At 40.8% G+C, this 22,824-nt stretch overlaps 1 protein-coding gene across 2 annotated transcripts in view; it reads right to left on the minus strand.

Annotated features, from left to right (window-relative positions):
• Positions 1–228: 228 nt before the first annotated feature.
• The window catches only part of LOC109981360 (latent-transforming growth factor beta-binding protein 2), a 90,449-nt gene continuing 67,853 nt past the window's right edge, over positions 229–22,824 (minus strand). Inside the window, exons 30-41 of one of the 2 annotated variants that reach the window (XM_065966439.1) lie at positions 22,181–22,303; positions 21,422–21,550; positions 12,751–12,879; positions 9,861–9,995; positions 8,330–8,533; positions 8,111–8,203; positions 7,587–7,715; positions 6,882–7,022; positions 6,240–6,410; positions 5,877–6,122; positions 5,032–5,181; positions 229–2,462 (exon numbers count right to left, since the gene is read on the minus strand). In XM_065966439.1, the coding sequence (XP_065822511.1) occupies positions 2,287–2,462; positions 5,032–5,181; positions 5,877–6,122; positions 6,240–6,410; positions 6,882–7,022; positions 7,587–7,715; positions 8,111–8,203; positions 8,330–8,533; positions 9,861–9,995; positions 12,751–12,879; positions 21,422–21,550; positions 22,181–22,303 (1,826 nt within the window). In that variant the 3' untranslated portion in view covers positions 229–2,286. Of the gene's footprint in view, positions 2,463–5,031; positions 5,182–5,876; positions 6,123–6,239; positions 6,414–6,881; positions 7,023–7,586; positions 7,716–8,110; positions 8,204–8,329; positions 8,534–9,860; positions 9,996–12,750; positions 12,880–21,421; positions 21,551–22,180; positions 22,304–22,824 lie in introns of both variants that reach the window. The other variant, XM_020630108.3, reaches the window with a different exon arrangement.

Here is a 22,824-nt window from a genome sequence, read left to right on the forward strand (position 1 = left end):
TCAGGGTTAAAGATGATGTATTACTCAAAAACACTCTGAAAGTGCCTTTGCTTCTCAATGTCTTCAAATACCTGATAATACCTTAAATAGAAACGTACTTGGTAAGATACATGCAGTTTCATCATTGTTTTACGATAACTTCAGTTTATTATCTGAATATGATTGTAATTGATGGTAAGTTCATTTGTGTTGAGTGCCATTTTTAGAGTAATTGTTCAAAGAGACTGATGTTTTTTACATTTTTATTTTAATGACTGATAGAGATTACAGTCAAGAGGTAAACATAATGAATGAGCATGATATTTTAAATGACCACAGCTTTACAACGAGACATTTATCTCAAGTTATTCGTGGGTTTGTAAGGCTTTTAAATATTTCAACTTTGATCTAAACATCCGACTTCTGGTCCGCTTAAGGTGATGATGTGAACAGGAACAGTCAACTTGAAGTGGAAACATTTGTACAGCTTTGAATTAATAGGTTATGAATGCGAGATATGGACACACGTCTAACTTTATTCAAGTAGACTTTATGGTCCTGCATTACTACGATTTCTTGAGAGAAGTTCAGTCCATAATGCCGTTGTTTTCTTAAACCTGATTATAAAAGACAAAAAGGTGCGAGCAGAGTTCATAAACCAAATGATTATGCTGATATTGTCTACGGTACATTCATAAAAATAGAATCCAACAGCGGCTAAAAGAAGTAATGTTTCAAATTCAAACTTGTGATGTACAGACGCCGGTGCTTGCATTTGAAAAGCATTGTCTTTGTAAGGAAGAGACAAAAATATCTGTGATTAGAACAGTGCTGCCACTTCCAAAAAAATATATTTCATTGTCTGCTCCACAGGGCAGGGTATACACACACAGTTCCTCTGGTACAGTGTCAGCCACTCTCCTCACACATAAAAAAAAAAAAAAAAAACATTTGTACAGACATGAATAAATCTACAAAGCTATAATGCCAGATTTGTCTTACATTGTATGCTTTTATGTCAAAGAAATATTGTTTGTGCTATAATGCATTAAGAGAATATGTAACAAAAATAATACATAGTACTAGATCTGTACAAAATATACCAAAGCTCTCCAACAAAGCCTTCGTGTAACGCTCCATCTGGAGATGCAGACATGGGAATGGTCTGATGAGAGACATGCAGGGCCTGTGTAACAATGGCCCATAAAACCAATCTGTCACTTTAAGCTGTAATATTTGTGGATAATTAAACTTACCTTACTGTTTAAGAGGTTAGGTTAGAACCTAGAATCAAACTTTGAAAAGTCATGGTTTATATGTGCTTGTTAAAGAGTAGAAAACAAATGAATACAGTTCAAAATGAGCAGGGTTGTTGTGATTGTAAACTGTTGTCAAACACAGGAAGGCAGGTTTTACCGATTGCACCTTTTTTCTTTATAACATAACAGAAACCATAATATACATCTACAGTCTTTTCCAGGTCCATGTTCAAATGTTTGATGTGTAAGTCTGGCTGTGTGTGACCTCCGTGATCTGGGTCCAAAGATTCTTCAGTTCAGCTCGTAGTTGATCTTGAAGAACGGAGAGCAAAATCTTTGTCTTTCAATTTCTTGATTTTTTGTTTTGTTTTTGTCAGCTCTGGCATCGACTCAGTCCAAGGCCAATGCTGGTTCAAATGATGGTGTGGGGGTAAATATTGGAGAGAGGTTTGACATATGAAGCACAAGCTGATTTATGGGTTGACATTCCTTCTTCTACCAAAAAAAAAAACACAACAATGATCTTCCCACACTGTCTCTTTGTGAGACACATAATAAAGGAATCAAGTAGCCCTCTGAAATACGTTGCTTTCTCATTTTGCAGAGGCCCGTCATGTAAATGAAATAAATAACAACACAAAAAAGTGACAGAGAAAATAATATGGAAAGTATATCTGCATATCAAATTGCCTGGGGTTACTGAATAAAAAAGATCAGTCCACAAAATCCCTTTAAGGCAATGGATATCTGGTGAATACTAAATCCCACGTAATACATTCACTGCACAATTCCTGGTCCTCTTGGGTGTGTTTGGGGGGGGGGGGGGGGGGGGGGGGGGGGTTGGAGTGTGTTCTGTTCTGAATGCATGTGTGTGTGCTTTTTGTATTTATGTGCGTTTGTGAGGAAAAACGTTTGGACGTCTCAGCGTTACTGTTGGAGGTTTATTGCCAGGCCCTCAGGAGAAGGGCAAGGGGAGGGGGGGGGGGGGGGTGTTAAGGTGATGTTTAAAGAATGCAGGAGAAGCCAGCACTCCAACAGTCTCGGTCTCTCAGTTGTCTGTTTCCGTGGGCCTCAGCTCTGGGATGGCCGGTATGCATTTGTGTGGTTTGGCAGAGGCCACGAAGCCCGGCGAACAGGTGCACTTGTAGGATCCTTCTGTGTTGGTGCACTGCCCGTTTTCACACAAGGGCACCTTGTCACTGATGTCCTCACACTCGTTGATGTCTGCAGGAGAAAGAGACACAATGAGTTAGTGAGCAGGAAGCTCGCACAGCTGAAACAGCTGCGTGCATCACATCTGCAGCTCTACAGCAGTCACAGTACCCTTTGGCAGTCCTGGTGTCCTTCCCTTCTTCCTTGTTAATGTCTTCCCTCTCTCCCTCTATATTATACCTTCTCCCCTTTCCTCTTCATTTTTCCTCTACATCCATATTCTATTTTGCTTCATTCCTTTCTCCTTCCTTACCCTCTCCACTTTGTCTCCCTTCCCATCCTTCTTCCTTCCTCCCTTGTCCCCTTTTCCTCCCTCTTCACCTATCATCTTTGAAGTGTAGATACTTCTTCCCTTCCCGTCTCTCCATTCTCTCTTGCTTCCTTCATCCTTTCATTCCTCATCTCTCTCACTTTCATTTATTCTCCTCTCTCTTCATCTACAATTTTAAAACTTCAATTGATTAATTCAGTCAATCAAAATGTCACAGTGAAGTTAATTACAGAAAGAGTTTTCTCCTGTTAAATAAAGGCTAAAACAGGTAAATGTTATGATAAACCATCTTTCTAATCATTTATTTGAGCTTCATAAATGAGATGCTTTGCTTCTCATCTTGGTCTGACATCATATAGTATCGCTGCTTATTGTATCCATTGAGTAACTTGAACACATACAGTTATTAAACTATGTCAAAACTGTTGCTATGTCAGTCCACTAGGTGGTGCTTGTGCATGAGTTTTCATGTGGGAAGGCCAGCGCAGGTCAGAGGTTGCAGTCAGTGGGGTTAGAATCCAGATGGTCCAAAAAGATGGATTCACAATTGTTAATGTGTTATTATGTGTTTATTATGCGAAAGTGGGCTTTGTTTAAAATACTGTCATACATGTCAACATTTATGTCGGTTTTTAACATTAATGCTGCTCTGTTTGTCAGATGTGGACCAAGTTTTCCTTCAGTGACATATTTTGCTTTTTAAAAAAAGCAACAAATGGCAATGTTATTCCCATACTCAGAATGTCTAAAAGTGTTTTAAATGGAAATCATCTTATGGAGACTTAAGTATCATGATTATATTCTATCATCAGGCCTCATCAGGTGTTTTCTTTTTTTCAGCTGCGGCTCAGTGGGAGAGCAGATTGTCTGTCTTTTTATTTGAAGGTGGCAGTTCAATCCAAGCTCCAGAACTGAACCCCACATTGCTCCTGATGGAACAGCCAGTGGTGTGCAAATGTGTACGAATGGGATTAGTTAATACTGACGGGCACGTTGCATAGTACCGCCTGTCATTAGTGTGCCAATGGGGGAATGTAACATGTCCAGAACACCAGAAAAGCACCATATAGGTACATTCCATTTCCCATTGACAAATGAGCCTGTCTGACTTTACTGAAGGATGATTGATTGATAAGTGGTAGTTACAGAACCCTGAGAGAAATCCATGTGCTGCTGGAGATCATTCCATATGATCAAAGATCCACTACAGCTAAATGGAGCCAAGGTAAGATAGTTGTTATGTAAAGCATTTTTGTGCTAATTAAAAACACACTTTACATTTTTTGATCAAAAACTGTAAAATGGTCTGTCTACATATAAAACCCCTCTCCAGGCTTCTGACCCCAAACAGATTTACTTTCAGAGGAGGTTTTTCCAGAATAGCACCAATATGCTTTGTAATATTTCCTCTTGTATATCTTAAATCAAGAACATCGTCATGTTGCGTGTCGACTGGATCCAATATGAACTTGAAATATCCACCGTCTCCTGCACTGAGCCGTTCAGAATGATGGTAAAAGTAACAATGCGTGGGATTTGGTTTCCTTTTGGCCTTCTGCTGATCTCTCTTTCCCCTTTTAAGTGCGGGAGGTCTGATTATCATTTCGTAGCAGTCAGTCGTAAACGACCCTCCTTCTGTTTACGTCATGCTCTGCTGGGGAAATTGTGGTGATATTTATGAAAAGAAAAGAGACATGGCGAGAGCTGCACAGCTCCCACGTGTTTCCACAGCGCTGGAATTCAATCTTGTTCCTCTGTGAAAAAGTCTGGCCTTGAAGCTGATAGGCTCGTATTCAGACTGAATATTGTAATCAAAGATTTCATTACATCAGGGCAGTCTCACTTTCTCACAAAACAAACAAAGTACACTTAAAGTATAATATATCTCATGTAATACTCTGAGTGGAGGAGACTCAAGGCCTTCTTACTCTTGGCAGAGTGTGACTGGGGAATTTCAAACCAAAGGGCAACACGTTGTGGTTTCGAGTAGTGCACTGCTTTCATTAGTTTCCCATAAAATATAACTTCATGCAAGGTTGTTAAATCCAAAGCTTCTACTTGAGCTTGATAATATACTGCATCAAGAGTTACCTCACTGAAATTAATCCAAGACCCGACTCCAAAAGGCTTAAGACCTGAGGGATGAGTTGTCTGCGGTTTGATTTCGAGATTCAAGACAACATTTTGAGACCAGATTAAAGCAGTTGAATGATTTCCTATTGAATCTAGAAAGGTTGTGGAACATTTTTTACTTGGAACAACGATTCTCTGTGTGGGTGGTCTGTATAGAGGAAGAAATTTAAGACTCACCTATACAGGCCATCTTGTTTGAGTCAAATTCATAACCATCAAAGCAGTCGCAGGTGTAGCCTTCTCGCACACGAACGCAGCGGCCGTTTTCACATCCGTTCAGGATTCCACATTCCTCTGCCCGGAGACCCTCAAAGCCCTCATAGCGTTCTGATTGGACACAAAAAACAGGGTGAGAAAATACAAATCTTCTTTATCATCATCTACAGATATCAGTCAAGCATAGATTCTCTCTAAGGGTTGGAATGATCAAGGAAGGTATCCCTAATCTCCAGCCGACCTCAAGTCATTATGTAGGAACTGCACATTCTCCAAGGTTTCCTGAAGAGTACCTCACAACTTTTATAAGCAGACACTAAACCTAAAGTCAGTTGATGCACCTCTTTTTGTTTGTTTGCTCACTCTTCTCTTTAACATGCAGAATATTTAGAAAGAGATTCTCTGTAGAAAAACACATTTACAGAGATACTGAAAATATTGCAGCACATTATGTTTCACATGTAACATATGATGGGCTACATTACGAAACAAAACTATAAGTCAAATCTTAAACCTGCATTTACTGACTTGTTAAGGAGAGAATTGAATCATTTGGCTTCATAATGCTTTACTGAGTTCACCATCTAGTTACTAACTTTATCTGTTTGATGAAATGAAGCTGGTAAAGAGTGTTTTAAGAGAAAGCAAACCAAAGCAGCTGCCTGCTGCAGCAGAAATAGGGCACTATTAGAGACTTGAGAGGAATCCAAGGAGCCTATTTTATATCATTGACCGCTATAATCAGCATCTGAGGCCCCTAGGTTACACCCATATTTTCAGTGTCTTCTTAGGATGCATGTACCCACCAGAATATGGATCCACTGGTCTTGGGTTGTGCTCCCGTGGTCGATGAATGGGGACACGGACAGGTGGCTGTTGAACACTGTAGTCATTGTCGTTGAAGAACGGAACACTCTCAGGGCTGCCGTAACTGTCAAAGTAAGGAGGAACAGGATCCTCAGGCCCCTCTAACCCATACTCGTATCCTGGCCGCTCTCGTAGACTATCTGTTCCTCCCCTCCGAGGCAGGTTGCACATTATGGCGTAGTCCTCTGAAAACGGCATCACACAGGTCACAAGTTATATTCTTGATGTTAATCACCAGGATGTATTCATGCAAAGATGGAAATCTATGAATAGTGTCTCCAAAGTGGGGGCTTGTTTCTCACCAGAGTCTCTCATGGGACAGAAGGCACACTGTCCACTCCATGCAACGCCGTACAGACAGCAGCACTCGGTGTATGTAGTTCTGCGTCCCTGAAGAGGCTCCGAGCAAATGTTGTCTCCCTGCAGACGCTGCCAGCAGATCTCCATGTGCACGTCGTTATCAGGCTCGAGAGCTTCTGAGGGAAAGAGTAGGCAGATTCACAATGAGACAACCTAAATATATATCTAACTTACAAATATCTCATTCTGGGGTAGCGAAAATAAATGTGAACACGTCTACAGTCTACTTAAAATGTCCACTGACCTTACACTGCTCGTGTCCATAAAGTAACTCTCTGAATACTAGCCTAAATTTGATGTGTGAGTATATACTGTACATTGGAGAGTGTGAATGTGCATTGTACGTGCAGATAAGTAAAGACAGTAAAAAATACTCATTAGAAATTTCAGAGCATAAATGTACATATTCAAAATGCCTTGTTTGTCTGACAGTTTTCATCAACCCAGTAATCAATTGTTTCAGTCATACGTGGCTCTTTTATTACATCACTGCTTTAAAGCTCTGAAACCAACCTGATCAATACATGTGTTTAAAAACACTCTGACTATGAAAATGAACTCAAAAATCGTATGTGCCGTCACACCTTCTGTGGTGTTGAGGCCTATGCAGCGCCGTCGTGTGCTGTCCAGGACTAATGGAGGACTGCAGAAACAGTTGAAAGAGCCGGCTGTGTTCACACACGCTCCGTCCTCACAGGCATTTCCAAATCCACACTCATCATAGTCTGAAAAGCATTTACAAAGAGTCAGTAGGGGGATTTAAAAAAATCATGAATTATTGTACAACAGTAATTTTAATCATTCAGGTGCAGCATCCTCCTCCCACAGTCCAAAGACTTGGCCGTTAGGTTAATTGGTGACTCTAAAATTAACCATAGGTGTGAATGTGAGTGTTGCTGGTTCTCTGTCTCTATACGTATGCCACCCCTGTGATTGACTGGCAAACAGTCCAGGGTGTACTCTGCCTCTCGCTCAATGACAGCTGCGATCGGTTCCAGCACTCCCCACCCCGAACAGAAAAAAACGGCATAGATAATGGATGGAGGTGCAGCTTCCATCAAGTAAGATCTAAAGAATGGCTGTCTAAAGATTTTTAAACAAATATTTGAAAGCATGGGACTAGAAAGAATGCAGCCAAACCCACAAAGTTTATGGGAAATGTGGTCTTCATAAAAACCACCAAGTAAACAAAATCCCATTTCATGAAAAATGACGCTATCTCACTTTAGATGTTATTGTTACATGGATGATTACAAGTGTTTAAAACTACAATAGATGTAATGTCTTACCCACACACTCCAGCCGGATGTTGTCATAGTAAAAACCGGAGCGACAGTAGCAAGTGTAGGCAGAAAAGAGATTTGAACACTGTCCGTTCTTACAAATGTCTGATCCAAACATTTCACACTCGTTTGCATCTGAGGAAAGAAGGAGAGAGTCACACTTTGGTGTTACAAAAGTGAGCTGGAAAGCAAGAAACTAGCAATCTAACACTGTTTCTTAAAACCTTTGCAACCTGCTCTAAATGTCATTCTTTCACTGCTCGTGTAAGCAGCTGCCAGGACACACTGTGGTTAAGGTAGTTAGTCAGGTATGCAGGCAGGTATCCCATTAAGCCTCGGCTAGCTGTTGAGAAGGCTTTGTAAATGTGGTCAGGATTTATGTGTTTCAATGCCGCTTTAAAAGTTCATGTGGAAACAAAACAGACGGACATTGCACCTCTCTGTGCCAACGTAAAGCTTTGTACGAGGGGAAGATATAAAAGCTCAAGAATATAAATAAAATATAAGAGTTTTTATGAATGTAACAGTACCTATGTAAGGGCGCTGTTCTCCCAGACTCTGTGTAGAGGAAACATGAAGGGGTAATAATCCACTGCCGTGAGGGCACAACTGGTTATAATCATCTGAAACACAAAAACATGGCTTCATTAGTTTAAAAGAGGATGTAACAAGAATAAAATGCACTGATTAATAAAATTTTATTGTGTTTATAGATGTTTATTCATATTATCAGGCTTTTGTTGTTGTACCTCTTCTTGGGACAGGGCAGGCGTGGATCTCACAGTTGTCCCCCCATCCTGCTCCCACCGTGCAGCAGCACTCCTGCTTGGTTGTGTTACGAGACAGGACGTTGTCGCAGAAGTTTGCGTCGTTTAAGTTATAGTAACACTCTTTCCTCTCTTCAGACGAGGGACTGGATGGAGGAATGTTAGCAGCGGGGCTGGGGTGGATATCTGTAAATTAATAAAGACAGCATGTGATTTGGGTGAGAAGGACAAAGGTCATGGTATGTTGCAGAGAAGCACCCATGGAGGTGGTGCAGTTTTTGAGCATTCAGATAAACCAACTTTGAGTCAAATTGTCCTCACAAGATAAAATATCCTAGTGCTGAAGTTTTAATAACCTAACCATTTAACGATAAGATATGTTAGGATACGATATGTTAGGATACGATAGAGTACAAAAAGATATGATATGATACAGTATGATACGATACAATAGGAAATAACGATAGGATGGGATATGATACAATACCTTATGCTATGCTACATTAGGCTACGTTAGGCTACGTTAGGCTACGATATGATGCGATACACCGACTGTCCCCTTAGGGAAATTTGTCTTGGACTTAGAACTGGGTACAGATCACAGCAAAATTCCTGAAGTCATAGCCCAGGTCACAGAAGATTAAACACATTAGTCGTACTGTACATCATTAGACAGTAAAAGCATCAGGCAGCGTCCAAATGCCTCCAGCCAGTATTGCATTTCCCTCGCATGCCACTGCTGAGCCCGCTCATTCGTCCAAAGGACTGAGCTCAGGCATTTCACCGTTAAGCTGCTGGCTTAGCCAAATGGAAACACTGGCATGTGAGTCAACACACCATTCACTCTCACATGATTGATTAACACACGTCAAAAGCAAACAGTGGAATGTGGCAAAAAGGTACACAAAGGCATAGTTGGGGTTTAGTGCCCAGGCAGAAGGAAAAACATCCCTGCTGAGGGTGAGTCGCTCAATAATGTAAATATGCCCAATCCGTGCACACATACGCCTATCAAGCAGGAGAAGAAGTGATGCTATTTCTATGACTGATTGCGATTTTTTTTTTGTCATTCTGGGATTTCAATATGTTGCATATCTGTAACTTTTGCACTTGAGATCATTTTAGTACGAAAGAGAGCGATGATGGTAGCGCTACTGGCCAACAGCTACACCTTATCCCTGTTTGTCTTGATTAGGAAACAGGTTTACAGTAACTAGGCCCTCAGGGTATTTACTTGGCTTTACTCAAGGTGTTACTTCATCATTCATTTAAGGGATTAGTCTAATACAATTTTTTGCAGCCATCCCACCCAACTATAAGCCGAGACCATAAAAATAATGGAAACTGCCAGGTCAAAAAAAAGATACTCTAAGCAAGACTCGTCCACCTCGGCACCGTCGTTGTTTGGATAATGAGAGACGGCTCATTAAATCAGGGAAAACTCCGTCTCCCCGTGATGGGATGGAGAATTAAGTCCTGTGAGTCACTGTGAGTGCTGGTCCTGCTCTATTACCCAGGGAGCGGCACTGGCTGGTGATGGGATCAAATTCCTCATTGTCGTTGGGGCAGATGCACAGGAAGCTGCCATCGAAGTTCTCACACAGGGCCTCCCCGCACAGCGCCAGGCTCATCTCACACTCGTTCACGTCTGAGAAAGACAGGAGAGGAGGGCGAGGGTTACACAGGATGATACACAGGCATGTGCTCAACCAGGTCATGGCAAGGTCACCAAAAAATAATCACTGTCTATCACCCAGAAGTTTATTTTGTTACATACATTTCTTTGTGGGGATTGAATCATCTTAATTTCTATTCTTTTGCAAACAGAAAGGAAAAGAGGAAACACCTTATTTGAAGGTTGATTTTGAGATTTTGGATAAAAGAAATTTGGACAATACAATATACCCAAACTGAATACAAAGTTGTACACACTAATTCAAACAATAGGTTTGGTGATATTCTCTTTTTTGTGTATTTCTATAGAATTTTGAGTAAATCTCTCTGGTGGTGGGCAACTGCAAACAAACTGCAACTGCAGCAACTAATGATTTTCAAGAAACAGGCTGCTAATTCCATCCATTCTTTATCTATACTGTTTATCCTATTTGGGATCACAGGGGAATTGAGCCAATCCTAGCAGCTTTCGAGGGAGAGACGGGGTCCATCCTGCACAGGTTTCCAATAAATGGCTGGCCTGACAAACAAACATTCATGCTCACACCTACAGGCAATTTGTAGTCACCAACTAACCTAACAAGCAAGTCTTTGGACTGGGGGAGGAAGCCGTACATTGGAAGGAACCCACATATGCATGAGGAGAACATACGTATTAACTCCACACACACATTTGAATCAGTAATCCTTCTTGCTGTGAGACGATTAATGTTAATACTACACCGTGCAGCCCTGCTCAGAAAGACAGGCAATGGTTGCTCAACGCCGCTCAATGGTTTGAATTGAGTTTTGAATTGGCATCAATTCTGAATTTGAATCCCGTTTGTCTTAATGGAAATATTCAGGTTGTTTGCACTGTCAGCCACCTTAGAAGTCGAAGTAAGGACTTAATTCGACATTTTGTTTTGTTTTTCCTAATAAAAATGGAAACCTTTTGAAACAAGTGCTTTAATTATTTTGTTTAAAAGGCCTAACTATTTCCTTGCTTTACCGGGCAATGTAGTTTAGAGAAAAGATTATCCAAGCAGCAGTGAGCTCAGCAGACAGCTCACAGAAAGGTTTCACACACATTTAGTGCTGGAGTGAGTAATCGTTTCTATCATATATCTCATTAGTATGTGGGAATGACTCACTATAAAGCACACTACTAACAGTGTAATATGTTCTGTCAACTAGAACAACAGAGTGACTCACTGATGTGCTCTTAAACAACAATAGAGCTCTGTGGCACAGAGGAATAAGTTGCATCAGGCCTTGACTACATAGGAAATACTTGTTAGCAGGATCAGTCTGCTGTTGGTTTTGGACCTTTTACGGGATTTTTAGCAAAACATTTCCCCGCACGTATCTGCTAAAGCAGTAAAATAAGGGTAAGACTTAATGTTACTCAGACTGACCTGCAAACGGTTCACTACTTATTCCAGCTAATTCTTTGGCAAGAAACAAGTTATTGAAACAAGTTATTATGAGAACTGAGAAAAGCAAAGGCATTCTTCTGTCAGTTACTCAAAGGCCTTATGAAGCCAGATTCAAAAATTAAAAGGTCAAAATAGTACCATAACCAAGCCAATTGACTTAAAGGTCAATGACAGACAGAGCCCAATAGAGGGCCTAAATCAGTATTTTGTAAACTAAGCAGCCACCATAGCCCAAGGGTTTCGCTGTAGAACAGAGCGATGCATGCAACAACTAATGAAGGTGCTACAGGCTAATCAGTATCTTGTCCATATTGTCAAAAGTATTTGAAAATTGGCTGTTAACCTTGTAAAATTTGGATTCTGAACTAATCACTCAACAGAAACAGCTACATGTCCTTAGAGAGAAAGTTAAGGCATCAATGGAGGAAGGCAGACTTGTGGGGGCTGTGATCCGTGACTTGCGCAAAACATTTTACATTGTTAATCATAACATCTTCCTTCATAAACTACTCAGTTTCAGTTGTTCCACAGAGTATATCAACCTCAATCTATCAAATCATTCCTCTCATCCCGCTTACAGCTTGTAGAAAATGATGATCATAAATCCCACTCCTTTCACCTATCAACTGGTGTCCAACAGGGCTCTGTACTGGGCCCTCTTCTGTTCAGTTTGTCTGCCAATTGTATGAAAAGTGAGATATTTTAATGTATGCTGATGATACAGTTTTTATACTCATGGTAGAACCCCAGCAGAGGTTGCACTCTAAATAAAGTTAAATTCTATTTGGCAAATTTCAGGTTTACAAGAAACTTTCTATCAATATACGCAGCTGCGTTATACTCAATGATTCTGTCTCACATTACCTATTGTCTGATAAGTTGGTCTTATACACACTCTACAGCCCTAAAACCACTGGAATCATTACATAAACAAACACTCAAAACTCAAGACATAAACCATTATGTTTTCATCCATGCCATAGCCTTAATTAGTTCAGTCTGTTTTGTTAGGAAAATCTTATTAAATACAAAAATGTCTGTCTTGTTTATATGATTCTTCATGGCTTAGCTCCCCTTCTACTGTCTAGTTTCATCAACTTCAAAACTATCACAAATTGAAACACTAGAGGAAGCCCCAGTATATGAGAGACTGCACAATGAATTCTAAGATGCCCAACAAAGTCTAGCAAAGAGACTTCCCATGAAACCTAGCCTTTAAGCTAACTCGGGTACATAAACACTTGTCTGAATGTTGATTCTTGTAAATTGTCCATTTTCGTGCAAATCAAATTAATAAATCAATATACAGACCAACACATTTGCTCATATCTCCTGGCGGGTTGGTGTATCCTTGGTCACACTGGCAGCGGAACGATCCGTCTGTGTTCTCGCAGAAGCCGTGGTTCCCACAGATGGTTTCATTAAGACACTCATCAATATCTGCAAGACAAGAGTACGCACAGAGAGGAGTGCACAACATTAATATTTACAATGACGCTCTGTACAATACACTTTCAAAAAGCCACGATAAACACGGTGTCGCTTTTCCAAAATAAACACCACTACCAATTTGACCCCACCAACAATAACAGCAGAAATCTCTGCCATCATAACATGTCAGGGGCGCTGTACAGATCAGACTATTCATTAAGAGGCTTTTCAAACTTTAGTGTTTGTAAATAGATTTATGGAGGATTTCTCTGAATGTTACTGAGTGTTGTGTGGATCTGGAAAACTGCAAGTGAGTAAAGTGGGAAGTGACAATTAGGTCACCAGGATGTTGGCAAAATGTTTGAGACGGAGTAGTTTACAGCATGAAGACACTCTGCAGGCAGCAGGAGAAAGATGGCTGACACTACATTTGGCATGAAAAGGTTTTTGGACTGGCAACTACTGTCCCTTCTTATTCAAACTCTTGTGAAGAGTTTTTGACTGGTTATGAAACATACTGAAATTAAAATTGGTCTCTCTGTGAGCTACTAAAGCAAAGAAGACCATCAGGATTAAGACAGAGTCTTTATTGTCAATGTTTGAATCTTTCGCTATATTTATCTTCAATAAAGGTAAAGATGAGTGATACATTTGACTCTTAAAAAAGCAGGATGATATTTATGTTAAAAAAACAATACTTCCAGGGCGCGCTGGTGGCGCAATGGTTAGGGCGCGTGTCCCATATATTGAGACTCTCGTCTCAAGCGGTAGGCCCAGGTTCACTTCCACCCGTGGCCCCTTTCCGCATGTCATTCCCCGCTCTCTCTCCCTGGTTTCTGACTCTATCCACTGTCCTCTCTCTGCATTAAAGGCATGAAAAGCCCAAAAATAAATCTTTTAAAAAAAAACAAAAAAACAATACTTCCACAAGTACAGGACAAAATCAACCAAGAGATAAGAGATACCACTTTGTCTACAGGGGGCGCCAAAAACAACTCAAACCAAAAGTTCCTCACAGGAGCTCTATTGAACATGTTTAAGCCAACTTTCTTGGGATTTAAAGTCAATTAAAGATCTCAGTTACAGCTAAATGGTATGATAAAAGACATTAATGCATAGTCAATAAATCCAACAAGTGAAAAAAAAACTGTGGAAATACGATGTGCTTTAAGTCAAAGCGAGGGAGAGAGAGACATTCATATTGATGCTGTTAACACAGGACCATGTATCAGCAGTGCTGATTCCCAACTGCTGAGGAATCTGAGTTTATTGTAAAGAAAACCACACCACACCTTTGTGAATGTGTTCTCTCTTACTTCTGGTCAGTGTAGACCAAACTTAATTTGACAAGTTGTCACAAGACCAGCATTGATCAGTGTTACTGAATTCATTTCAATGACTGTTTATTTGTTCTAAGAGCATAGACAGTAATTAAAAAAGTCTGTTGTTCTGCTCTTTTGAAGAAAAGCTAATGAGGGATTTGTTCTGAAACTCATGTTAGAAAACACATCTTGTTCTTTTCAGCTCTGACATAAAAAAAAAAACCAAGGTCAGCGGAAACTCCTCAGTCAGAGATAAAAGGAAGTCGATGCTTGTATATTTTCTGTAAGTCATTAAGTTTGGAACAAAATGGCAGAAAGGCCTGTTACTTGATATGAACTGTTTTTATGAAATTAGAGGACAGGACAATCCAAGCTTTGTCTGTTTCATAAAAAATCCTGACTAAATGTTTTGTTGTTTCATAACAACCTTCCATAACTATTCCATTCAGAGTTTCCATGGATTACAGTTACTCCGCCACAGTGATAATACGTTTATGAAAAACAGGAAGACCAAGTTAGGAAAGAAATTCAATAAAACACAACAAGTTATTTCTTATCTCATTTCCACTAAACAGGCTCATAGTTGTAAGTAGAGTATGATATATTGTATATTTTGGCCTGTCACATTTTTTGCATGTATTTTTCATTGGCTAACTATTTTATTTCATATTTTCTAAACACCAGCAGAAAAATGTGATGGAAAAAATCTGTAAGATAACATGTTTTTGAAAGCACCATGTAAATTCATTTGAAAACTGTGAAAACATTTTGCTGATGCGGACAGTTTGTTTTAAAGGGTAGATCACAACTGCAATCTGTGGTCAATGTAGGGTTCAGTGACAAATGGGATATTAAATCAAGCATTCTGGTCACAGTACTTCAGCCTTTCTTAGCCTCAGGTAAACATAAACTAAATAAATTTAAAAAAATTACAAAATATTATAGGTTTAAGCAATGTAGCCAATATTAGCAGCCACGTTTCACAACCTCTCTTTCTGCAGTACTCAGGAATGTGGATTAACATCTTGGTTACTTTTTACCAAGAAACAAAGGAACTTATCAAGGATTTAAGTCTCCCCCTCAGACAGGCTCTGGAAGACAGGATATTATAAACTTTTACAATGCCTTGAGTAAACAACCAAGCAGAAACAGAATACTCTGCTATGTATGAATTGACCCCTAAGACATGAACTGTGACCGAAACCAGTCTATGCAAAGTCGTAAAAATTGACCATCTGTGGAAGTACTGCTGAAGAACTGATTAAACCACAGCGTTTAATTCTGCATCAAATGAACATTTATGTCTTTCTTCATCTAGATATTTGTAATTGCCACATTGAATGTATTGTAATCATCTTTTTAAACTCAAAATCTGATGTTCAGAATACAAATAAGAGTTATTATAGTTTTAAAAGGAATTTGACGTGAAGCGCTATTGCCATCTAGTGTTAGAATTTCCATGAATACGTAACCTTCATAGTTATACATTTAGACGTGTTATAAAGCATACTCTTTGATATTAGCTATAGAAGGTGATATTTAAAGACACCAATTTCTTTTCCTACTTTATTAATATGTCTTATTAAGAATGTTGACTGTATAACATGGTTTTGTTCACCTACAGGCTGGGATTAACTGAGGATGTTCCCAGGTGGTGTGATTTTCATCTCAACATGAATCTGATATAAATATATGACGTAAACCTACATCAACGTGGATCTGATAGAAATAACATCGAAATGAAAGTATGGTGACGTATATATGTTTAGATTCTTATTCTTAATTTTTTTGAGTAAACCCGGTTTAATTTAAACAATTGTCCTCCGGTCAGAGTGGGAGTAACCCTTGGGCGGCCCCCCTCTCTTGCAGCTGATAAAAGTTCAGACTCAGCTCAGATCTCCAGTTTGGTTCTTTCTTCTTGCTGGCTTCTCTTCGGACTTTAGTTCGAATCACCTTTCAAGACTTTTTTAAATTTGCGCCGTAGAGAGATGAATCTCTACTGAACTTGTATTTTCAAAGCACATTTTTGAAACATCAATTATTTTGGCTCAAACAAGGCTTTTGAACTTTCTTCTCCAAAGTCTTTGCTCTTCAATTTTGAACGCCAATTTCTTAATTGGGATTAATTGAGATGGCCATCAGGTTAATCTGAATTGGAAATCAATGTATCAAAAGACTCTTAAATATTTTCCTGCTGGATCCACTTGGAGCCGATGAAGACACAACCACGATGGCTGAACTGCCATTCCACCTCCATCCTAGCTGCATACTCCGACCAAGCTGCTGCGGCATCTAATCTGGCCCGTGGACCTCTCTGGTAGCCCTGGAAGTAAGAACTTGTCGGAGACTGAAACGGGACCAGTTGGCAGAGTTCAATCGAACACACCTCACAGTAAGAGTGTTGGTTCCGGGTGGGTGTTGAGAGATTAGGTCGTGAGTCGTGTCAATTCAGAGCCCCCCTTTAAATCCAAATAGAATCCCAAAATTAATTTATGAACTTTTTCACCTTCGATAATTTGCTGATTAAGACATAAAATACAGTGTTTTAGTTTGTTATTAAATATATAATGTCACCATACGTTATAATTGCATTATCCCGATCATAAGAATTATTTTCTTTATCTGTTTCATCTATACCTTATTGTTTATCATTTCTATATTACATTTTACACATAAAATTCAGAACTTTTGTCTGTGTGTTTTCTGGTTTAACATTTTTAGAACTTACTTTCTTCAAGATATGAAACTGACTGATTAATTAATTACTACAAGTAATAGTAATTTCCTTACTTTGTGAGGTGGTGTCCTTTCTGAATCCGAGGTTAAATAAAGATAGAATATCTTAATGAATTAATTAAGAATTAATTAATACAGCAATAAGAAGCAACCAATTATTGGTTATGGTATCAGCTGAAAAGTCCAAGTTGGGAATCCCCATTAATGAGCTCGCTCATAACATCAATTGAGACAGAAAGTCCAGTGGCACCTAAGATGTGTGAAGACGTCATTAATATATGGTCTAAGCTTGTTTTTAGTTGCCGCAGTACTCATATTTCTGTTTTCCGAAGAAAGAAAGAAAGTGATTTAGGAAAGCCACAGAGCGCCCATCAAGAACCCTTTCTTTTTCTTCCACAAAGACATCTGCTTTCTCAGTCTAAACATCACTTCTGTCCAATCTTGGCCACTTCTTTGACATGCCTGTGGGGTCAGACACAGAAGCCCACACAGGCTAATAAAACTGCAGGGACAAAATTTGTCTTTGTTGTTCTTTTCATGAGAAATGCTGAGAAGTGCTTCAATAGCTAGAACAGACGTGTGGGCTAAAATGGCAGCAAAATGAGAGAGGGAGGATAGATGTACACATACTGAAAACCTCCAACCCACTGGATTTGCATTTTGCAGCTGAGGAATGAGATACTGAACTGGAGTGGAAGTGTTGACGCTTTTTTGATACTGTAAGACATAACATGTAATTGAGTAATACATTTTCTTGAATGTTATTCCCATAGCTTGGCGAGGGGAATGCTCAGATTCAGGTGAAAAAGATTGTATGTCGGAGTTTCTTCATGTGTGAAGACCTAAAGTAAAGTTAGGAATGCTGGAATGACAGCGGCCGCCAGCTGGGAGGTCTGGGAAGAGGGCGATGAAAGCTCGCCACTAATATATGATATAATCAGCGTCTGCCGGCAGCTTTTCATTCATGTGTGACGTGGAACAAAATCTGTTGCAAACCACATGCTGGGAAAGGATGCAATCAAAGTATCATCCTGGGGAGGAATGAGAGTGTCGCAACCAAAATAACCTTAACGGTCTTGTGTACTGTATCTGACACTGTTTGTGTTCTAGTGGCAGCATTACTTGACCAGATATTAAAATCTGTCGTCCAAACACAAAGTCAGTGTACTGATGGTTTGTGGGGAAAAATGGATAATGCCAAAACGAGATAACTCCACAAAGACCCTGTCTCACACCAGCAGGATGCAGGCTTGCCTATCTTAGTCATTCCATGGAATAATCTGGACACATGCAGAGCTGTAAATTACTCAGAGGAAAAAATCAGGGCTGAGGAGCGAGTGGGGAGAGCAACCGGCACAAAATGGTCCGTCAAAGAAGGACCCGCTTTCAGGATCCACTGAATTGTTTTAAATGTTGTTCTAAGTGTGGGCTATCTGTTCCATGTGTTAATCTGGATCACATGGGGGCAAGCATCAAGAATAAAGGAACTGGTGACTGTTGGCTCACCCTTGGCAACACACACTTCTCCCGTTTTCTCTGGGCAACCCCTGGTTTGATTGGACCCATATGCAGAGTTGATTTCACACAAGACTGGGCAACGGTAAGGTGAGCTTTTGTTTTCCGTAAAGCCTGTTTTTACATCTTCAACCTGTGTTGGGTTATCTACAACAGAGGATATACCATATGTGCACTTAATGTGAGAAAAAAAACGACATCACACATCTGCCCAACAGCATGAGCAATCGCACACATACATATGGTAAAGTCTTTGGATTTCTATATGTTTAAAAGGGGCGGGAGGTTGGTAAGAGTGTGACCACAGACAATTTCCGGCCTCGGGTAAGGCTTATTAAAGGCAAGGCATGGCCTGAGGGAATTTCTGAGCATGATGGTGAATTAAAGCTTAAATAGAATAACCTGCAAAACATGCTAACTTTTTCATATGCCCTAAGGAGCCCTGTGTACAGCATCATGGCAGATCTGAGTACACAGTTGCCTCGGAAAAACCCTGTTTTCCCCTTTTGTATCACAGCCTCTAAATCTAAATGAGGGCTGCAAGCGGAGCCAAAGACAACCGCTGCCCCTTTCGGAGGTCGGTGAGAAAAAAATAAAACAACGCCCCTCACAGAAACAGCAAATTACAGCGTCTGGCCTCTTCCTTCAATTTTTGATGATTTTTACAAGCAGACAAAAATGCCCCGCAGTCACTGAGCTCCCTCCCTGAAGTTTTATTGGGGTGACGGCAGCATCTCCCACAACACACCATCGGGAGGTGAAACAAGCCACGATTGTGTTTTAGCGCTGGGCTCCTGAGGGTGAGAGGGCTTGGTCTTCAAACTTGGGATATGAGTCAATGGTGAGCTGTTTGAGTGTTTGTTGTGGGGTCTGGCGAAAACAGAAACAACATAGCAACGGGGGAACCGTAAGAGATAATAATGCGATGTCACAAATGGTAACCCATACAGGCAAGTTAACCTAGGAGTTAGACTTCACTGGCTACGCTGATTTGATCCTATACAAGCTGGTTAGCAGAGCTTTGGTTCTGACACTGAAGGAGCGGAGGTGAGCAGCTGGTTTCAATCTGCCCTTATCGCACTGCAGGCCCCTGCACTCCGCGGCTGGTGCCAGACAGACAGCACCATAAAGTGCAGCGAGGAGGCAGCCACACGTAGCCGGGATCAGGGTGATGGAGGGGGTGGAGGGCTGATCTGTCACTGATCAGCGCTGCGGCGGCTTTTTCCTCCCCTGATCTCTGTCTGTTGATAGGCCAATAAAAATTCAGGGTCATGAGAATATGTGAAGTGCATCTCTACTAGTTCTCCATCCTGAACACAAACACACAAGTGGATGCTAGAAAACACAGATAACCGCATGAACACGCACTTAAACTTGCACACCCGCACAAAACACCCACAGCTTCCATCTGCAGTCCAACACATCATTCCATTGTGATGCTCTCAGACTGCCCCCCCCCCTCCAGTCACTCTCTGATGATTGTTTGGATTCTGTTATAGGACAACCTTTTTTTTGTCTCCAGACTTGTTTTATGGTGCTCTGAGAGCGACAAAGAAAGGCAATGCATTGCTACAAAATAAAGAGTGATAAATTAGAATTGTTGTGTAAAAAATATGTAAAAATCTGAAGCCCTAGGTGCTTGATCATGCCAGTAAATACAAAAGGCATCATGCATTCTGGAAAGTCATGCTCATATGTCGTTGTTGTTGGCAACGCTTGGGCCCAGATGTAGCTGATCTTCACACATAGCCAGTCGACCAAGGTGACCAGGCTCCTCCATGGGGTGTAAGGAGTTGGGGGGAAGGGGTGAGGGGAGGGGGGGGTGAGAGGTAAGTGCCTGACAATCTTCTCCTCAAAGAAGAACAGCCGTGATCAGGTTTCACTTTGTGTCTCTGCCAGAGGTTCTCCATTAGCTCAGTGAAGGAGACCATTATCAGGTGCTGGCCCCACACATTGCCTCCAATGACAGTGCACTCCTCTTTCTAAAGTGCCCAAATTTCAGAGGCCACTTCTCCTCGTTTCTCCCCAGGCCTCTTTTGCATGAAACCTTGAGTACCTGATAGCTTTTGATTTCGATCAGCCTCTTTGTGTGAGCCTGCCAAACGCATATCATTATCTATTCACAGAGGGAGAGTCCTGCAGAGTATGAAGAGTGTTGAGTTGATTTCAGACTCTCCTGTAAATGGATTGAATTAGAGAAGATGTGCGGTACAAAAAATTGATGGGTTCATACGATGCATTTGTAATCCATTGGAAAAACAGTTAGCCCCACTGACAGTATATAAAGCTGTATGATGCATCTCCAGCTACTTCTGCTGTACAAAAATGAAGCCAAAATACCACCGAGACGAGCTCTGATATATCCGGCTGATTTGGAGACAGAGTTAGTGAAGTTGGGATTCTCTTGTGGAGATGACCTTCCCGACCTCTTTCTCTCATCAAAACACGGTTTTAGCTAACCGATATTACAGCAGGAATCCCTCAGGTCGGTACAGTCAAAACACAACAGATTCTTGTGTCAAATTGAAGCTGACAGTCACGGTTATGGAAAATTAACTGACCTTTGTGCTGGCATAGGTTACCTTTCCTCTCTATTTCTCTTTTACTTTGCTAATAAGGTGCACAGAGCTGTCAATCATGTTGTTAACCCCCTTTTTTATAGCATCAAATAATACATTGAAACTAAACTTCTCATAAAAAAAGGAACAATCCACCATACATTGGCATGATAAAACATGTATTGTATTTTGATTTTCTCGCCTGACCCATGTCCCATCTGTTAATATGGAGGAGGCGGAGCTTATGACCTATACTACAGCCAATCAGAAGGGGGAGCTTCAAATGTTTTGGCTTCACTTTTGGAAGGATATAATTTTGTTCATCTTTTTATACAGTCTATGGTTAGCCCCAAAAAAGTGTTTTTTCTTGGCATAATTACCTGTGATAGACTTTTAACTACATGTGGTTTTACCACTCACCGCATTCAGTGTTGTCTCCCCCCTCGAGCCCAGGCTGGCAGCCCATGAAGCACCGATAGGAGCCGATGGTGTTCTCACAGCGCCAGGTACCACACACTGAGCTGCCAAAGTCCTTACATTCATTCTGGTCTGAGAGAGAGAGAGAGATGCAGATGTTTGTTAAAAAACTGACAAACAGAGGCACAAACCCAACCACATGTGCAATCACACACACACTCATGTTCCCTCCTCTGCTATTCTGCTTCCACTCTAATGTCTGTACACCAGAAGTCGGCCAGGAGGCCTGCGGTGTAGCTGTCCTCAGTAAACGCAGCAGGCAACAGGAATGGCCAAGAACAATATTATCTCAGCAACCAAAGAACTTGTGAAGGAGCTAAAGGGAGACGTTCCAGAGGGAGAAACACCTTCTGCTCACAATGGGGTCATTCATGCTTCCCTTAGGGGATAGTAAGTCCAGGCTTCCAGCCATGCAGTCCAGGCACCCCTCAAGTCCTGAGACCAAGGAGGAAAGCCTCTAAAGGCAGCTTTGGACACTCTCACTGGATCCCGGTCCCAACAATAACGCTATACATAATCAATCATAGCCAACTGTGCTATAATGGGTACTCTGAAGAATAAATGTAGCGTGACGATCAAACAGCTAATGCTGACATGTTGTTTTACTCAAAGACTGGAAAGCTCAGGGCAGAGTTTGGTGTCGATAATCACCATGAGATACACAACAGAACATCACAGGGGATTTTTATTCAGAAGTCTTACCTTCACAGTCAGCCGTGTCAGTGTTAAACTTGAAGCCAGCTTCACACAAGCACAAGAAAGAGCCGTCAGTGTTGAGACACTGACCCTGAACACATACGTTGTCTTTGCTGCATTCGTCCACATCTGAAGGAGGGAGGAAGGAGAAAATGAAAAAGAAAAGCAGACAAATTAAGAGAGATAATTTGATACATTTGATCATTTGGAAAAAAAAAAAGGGTGGGTCAAGATTTGCTAGATATTGATGATTACTAAATATCCCCATATATCCTCTTTGAGTCCACAGGGAACACCATTCCTTTTCATAAGCATGACAAAAGAATGTGTAATCAAGCGCTTGTCCGAGCACAAGATACATAGACCATTTGGAGCGTTTAACAGCATGCAGTACAAGCAAACAGGAAACAAAAGAGAAAAAAAAAAAGCTTTTCAGGTTGAGAACATTTCCTCTGACTCGTAAAAATTATTAATGGATGTGACATGCTTGATTAGCCGTAGATTGGTGGATAATTGCAGCATTACAACATAACTTGTAAGGTACTTGGACTCGGGGTAAATTCTGGGGGAAAGGCGAGGAAAAGGGTAAAATCACTTCTGGGGAAAAGCTTGTCTTCCTTTTCCAACCATCAGATGAATCTCTGAGAGAC

This window comes from Labrus bergylta, chromosome 18 (assembly GCF_963930695.1).
Source record: "Labrus bergylta chromosome 18, fLabBer1.1, whole genome shotgun sequence".
Taxonomy (NCBI): domain Eukaryota; kingdom Metazoa; phylum Chordata; class Actinopteri; order Labriformes; family Labridae; genus Labrus; species Labrus bergylta.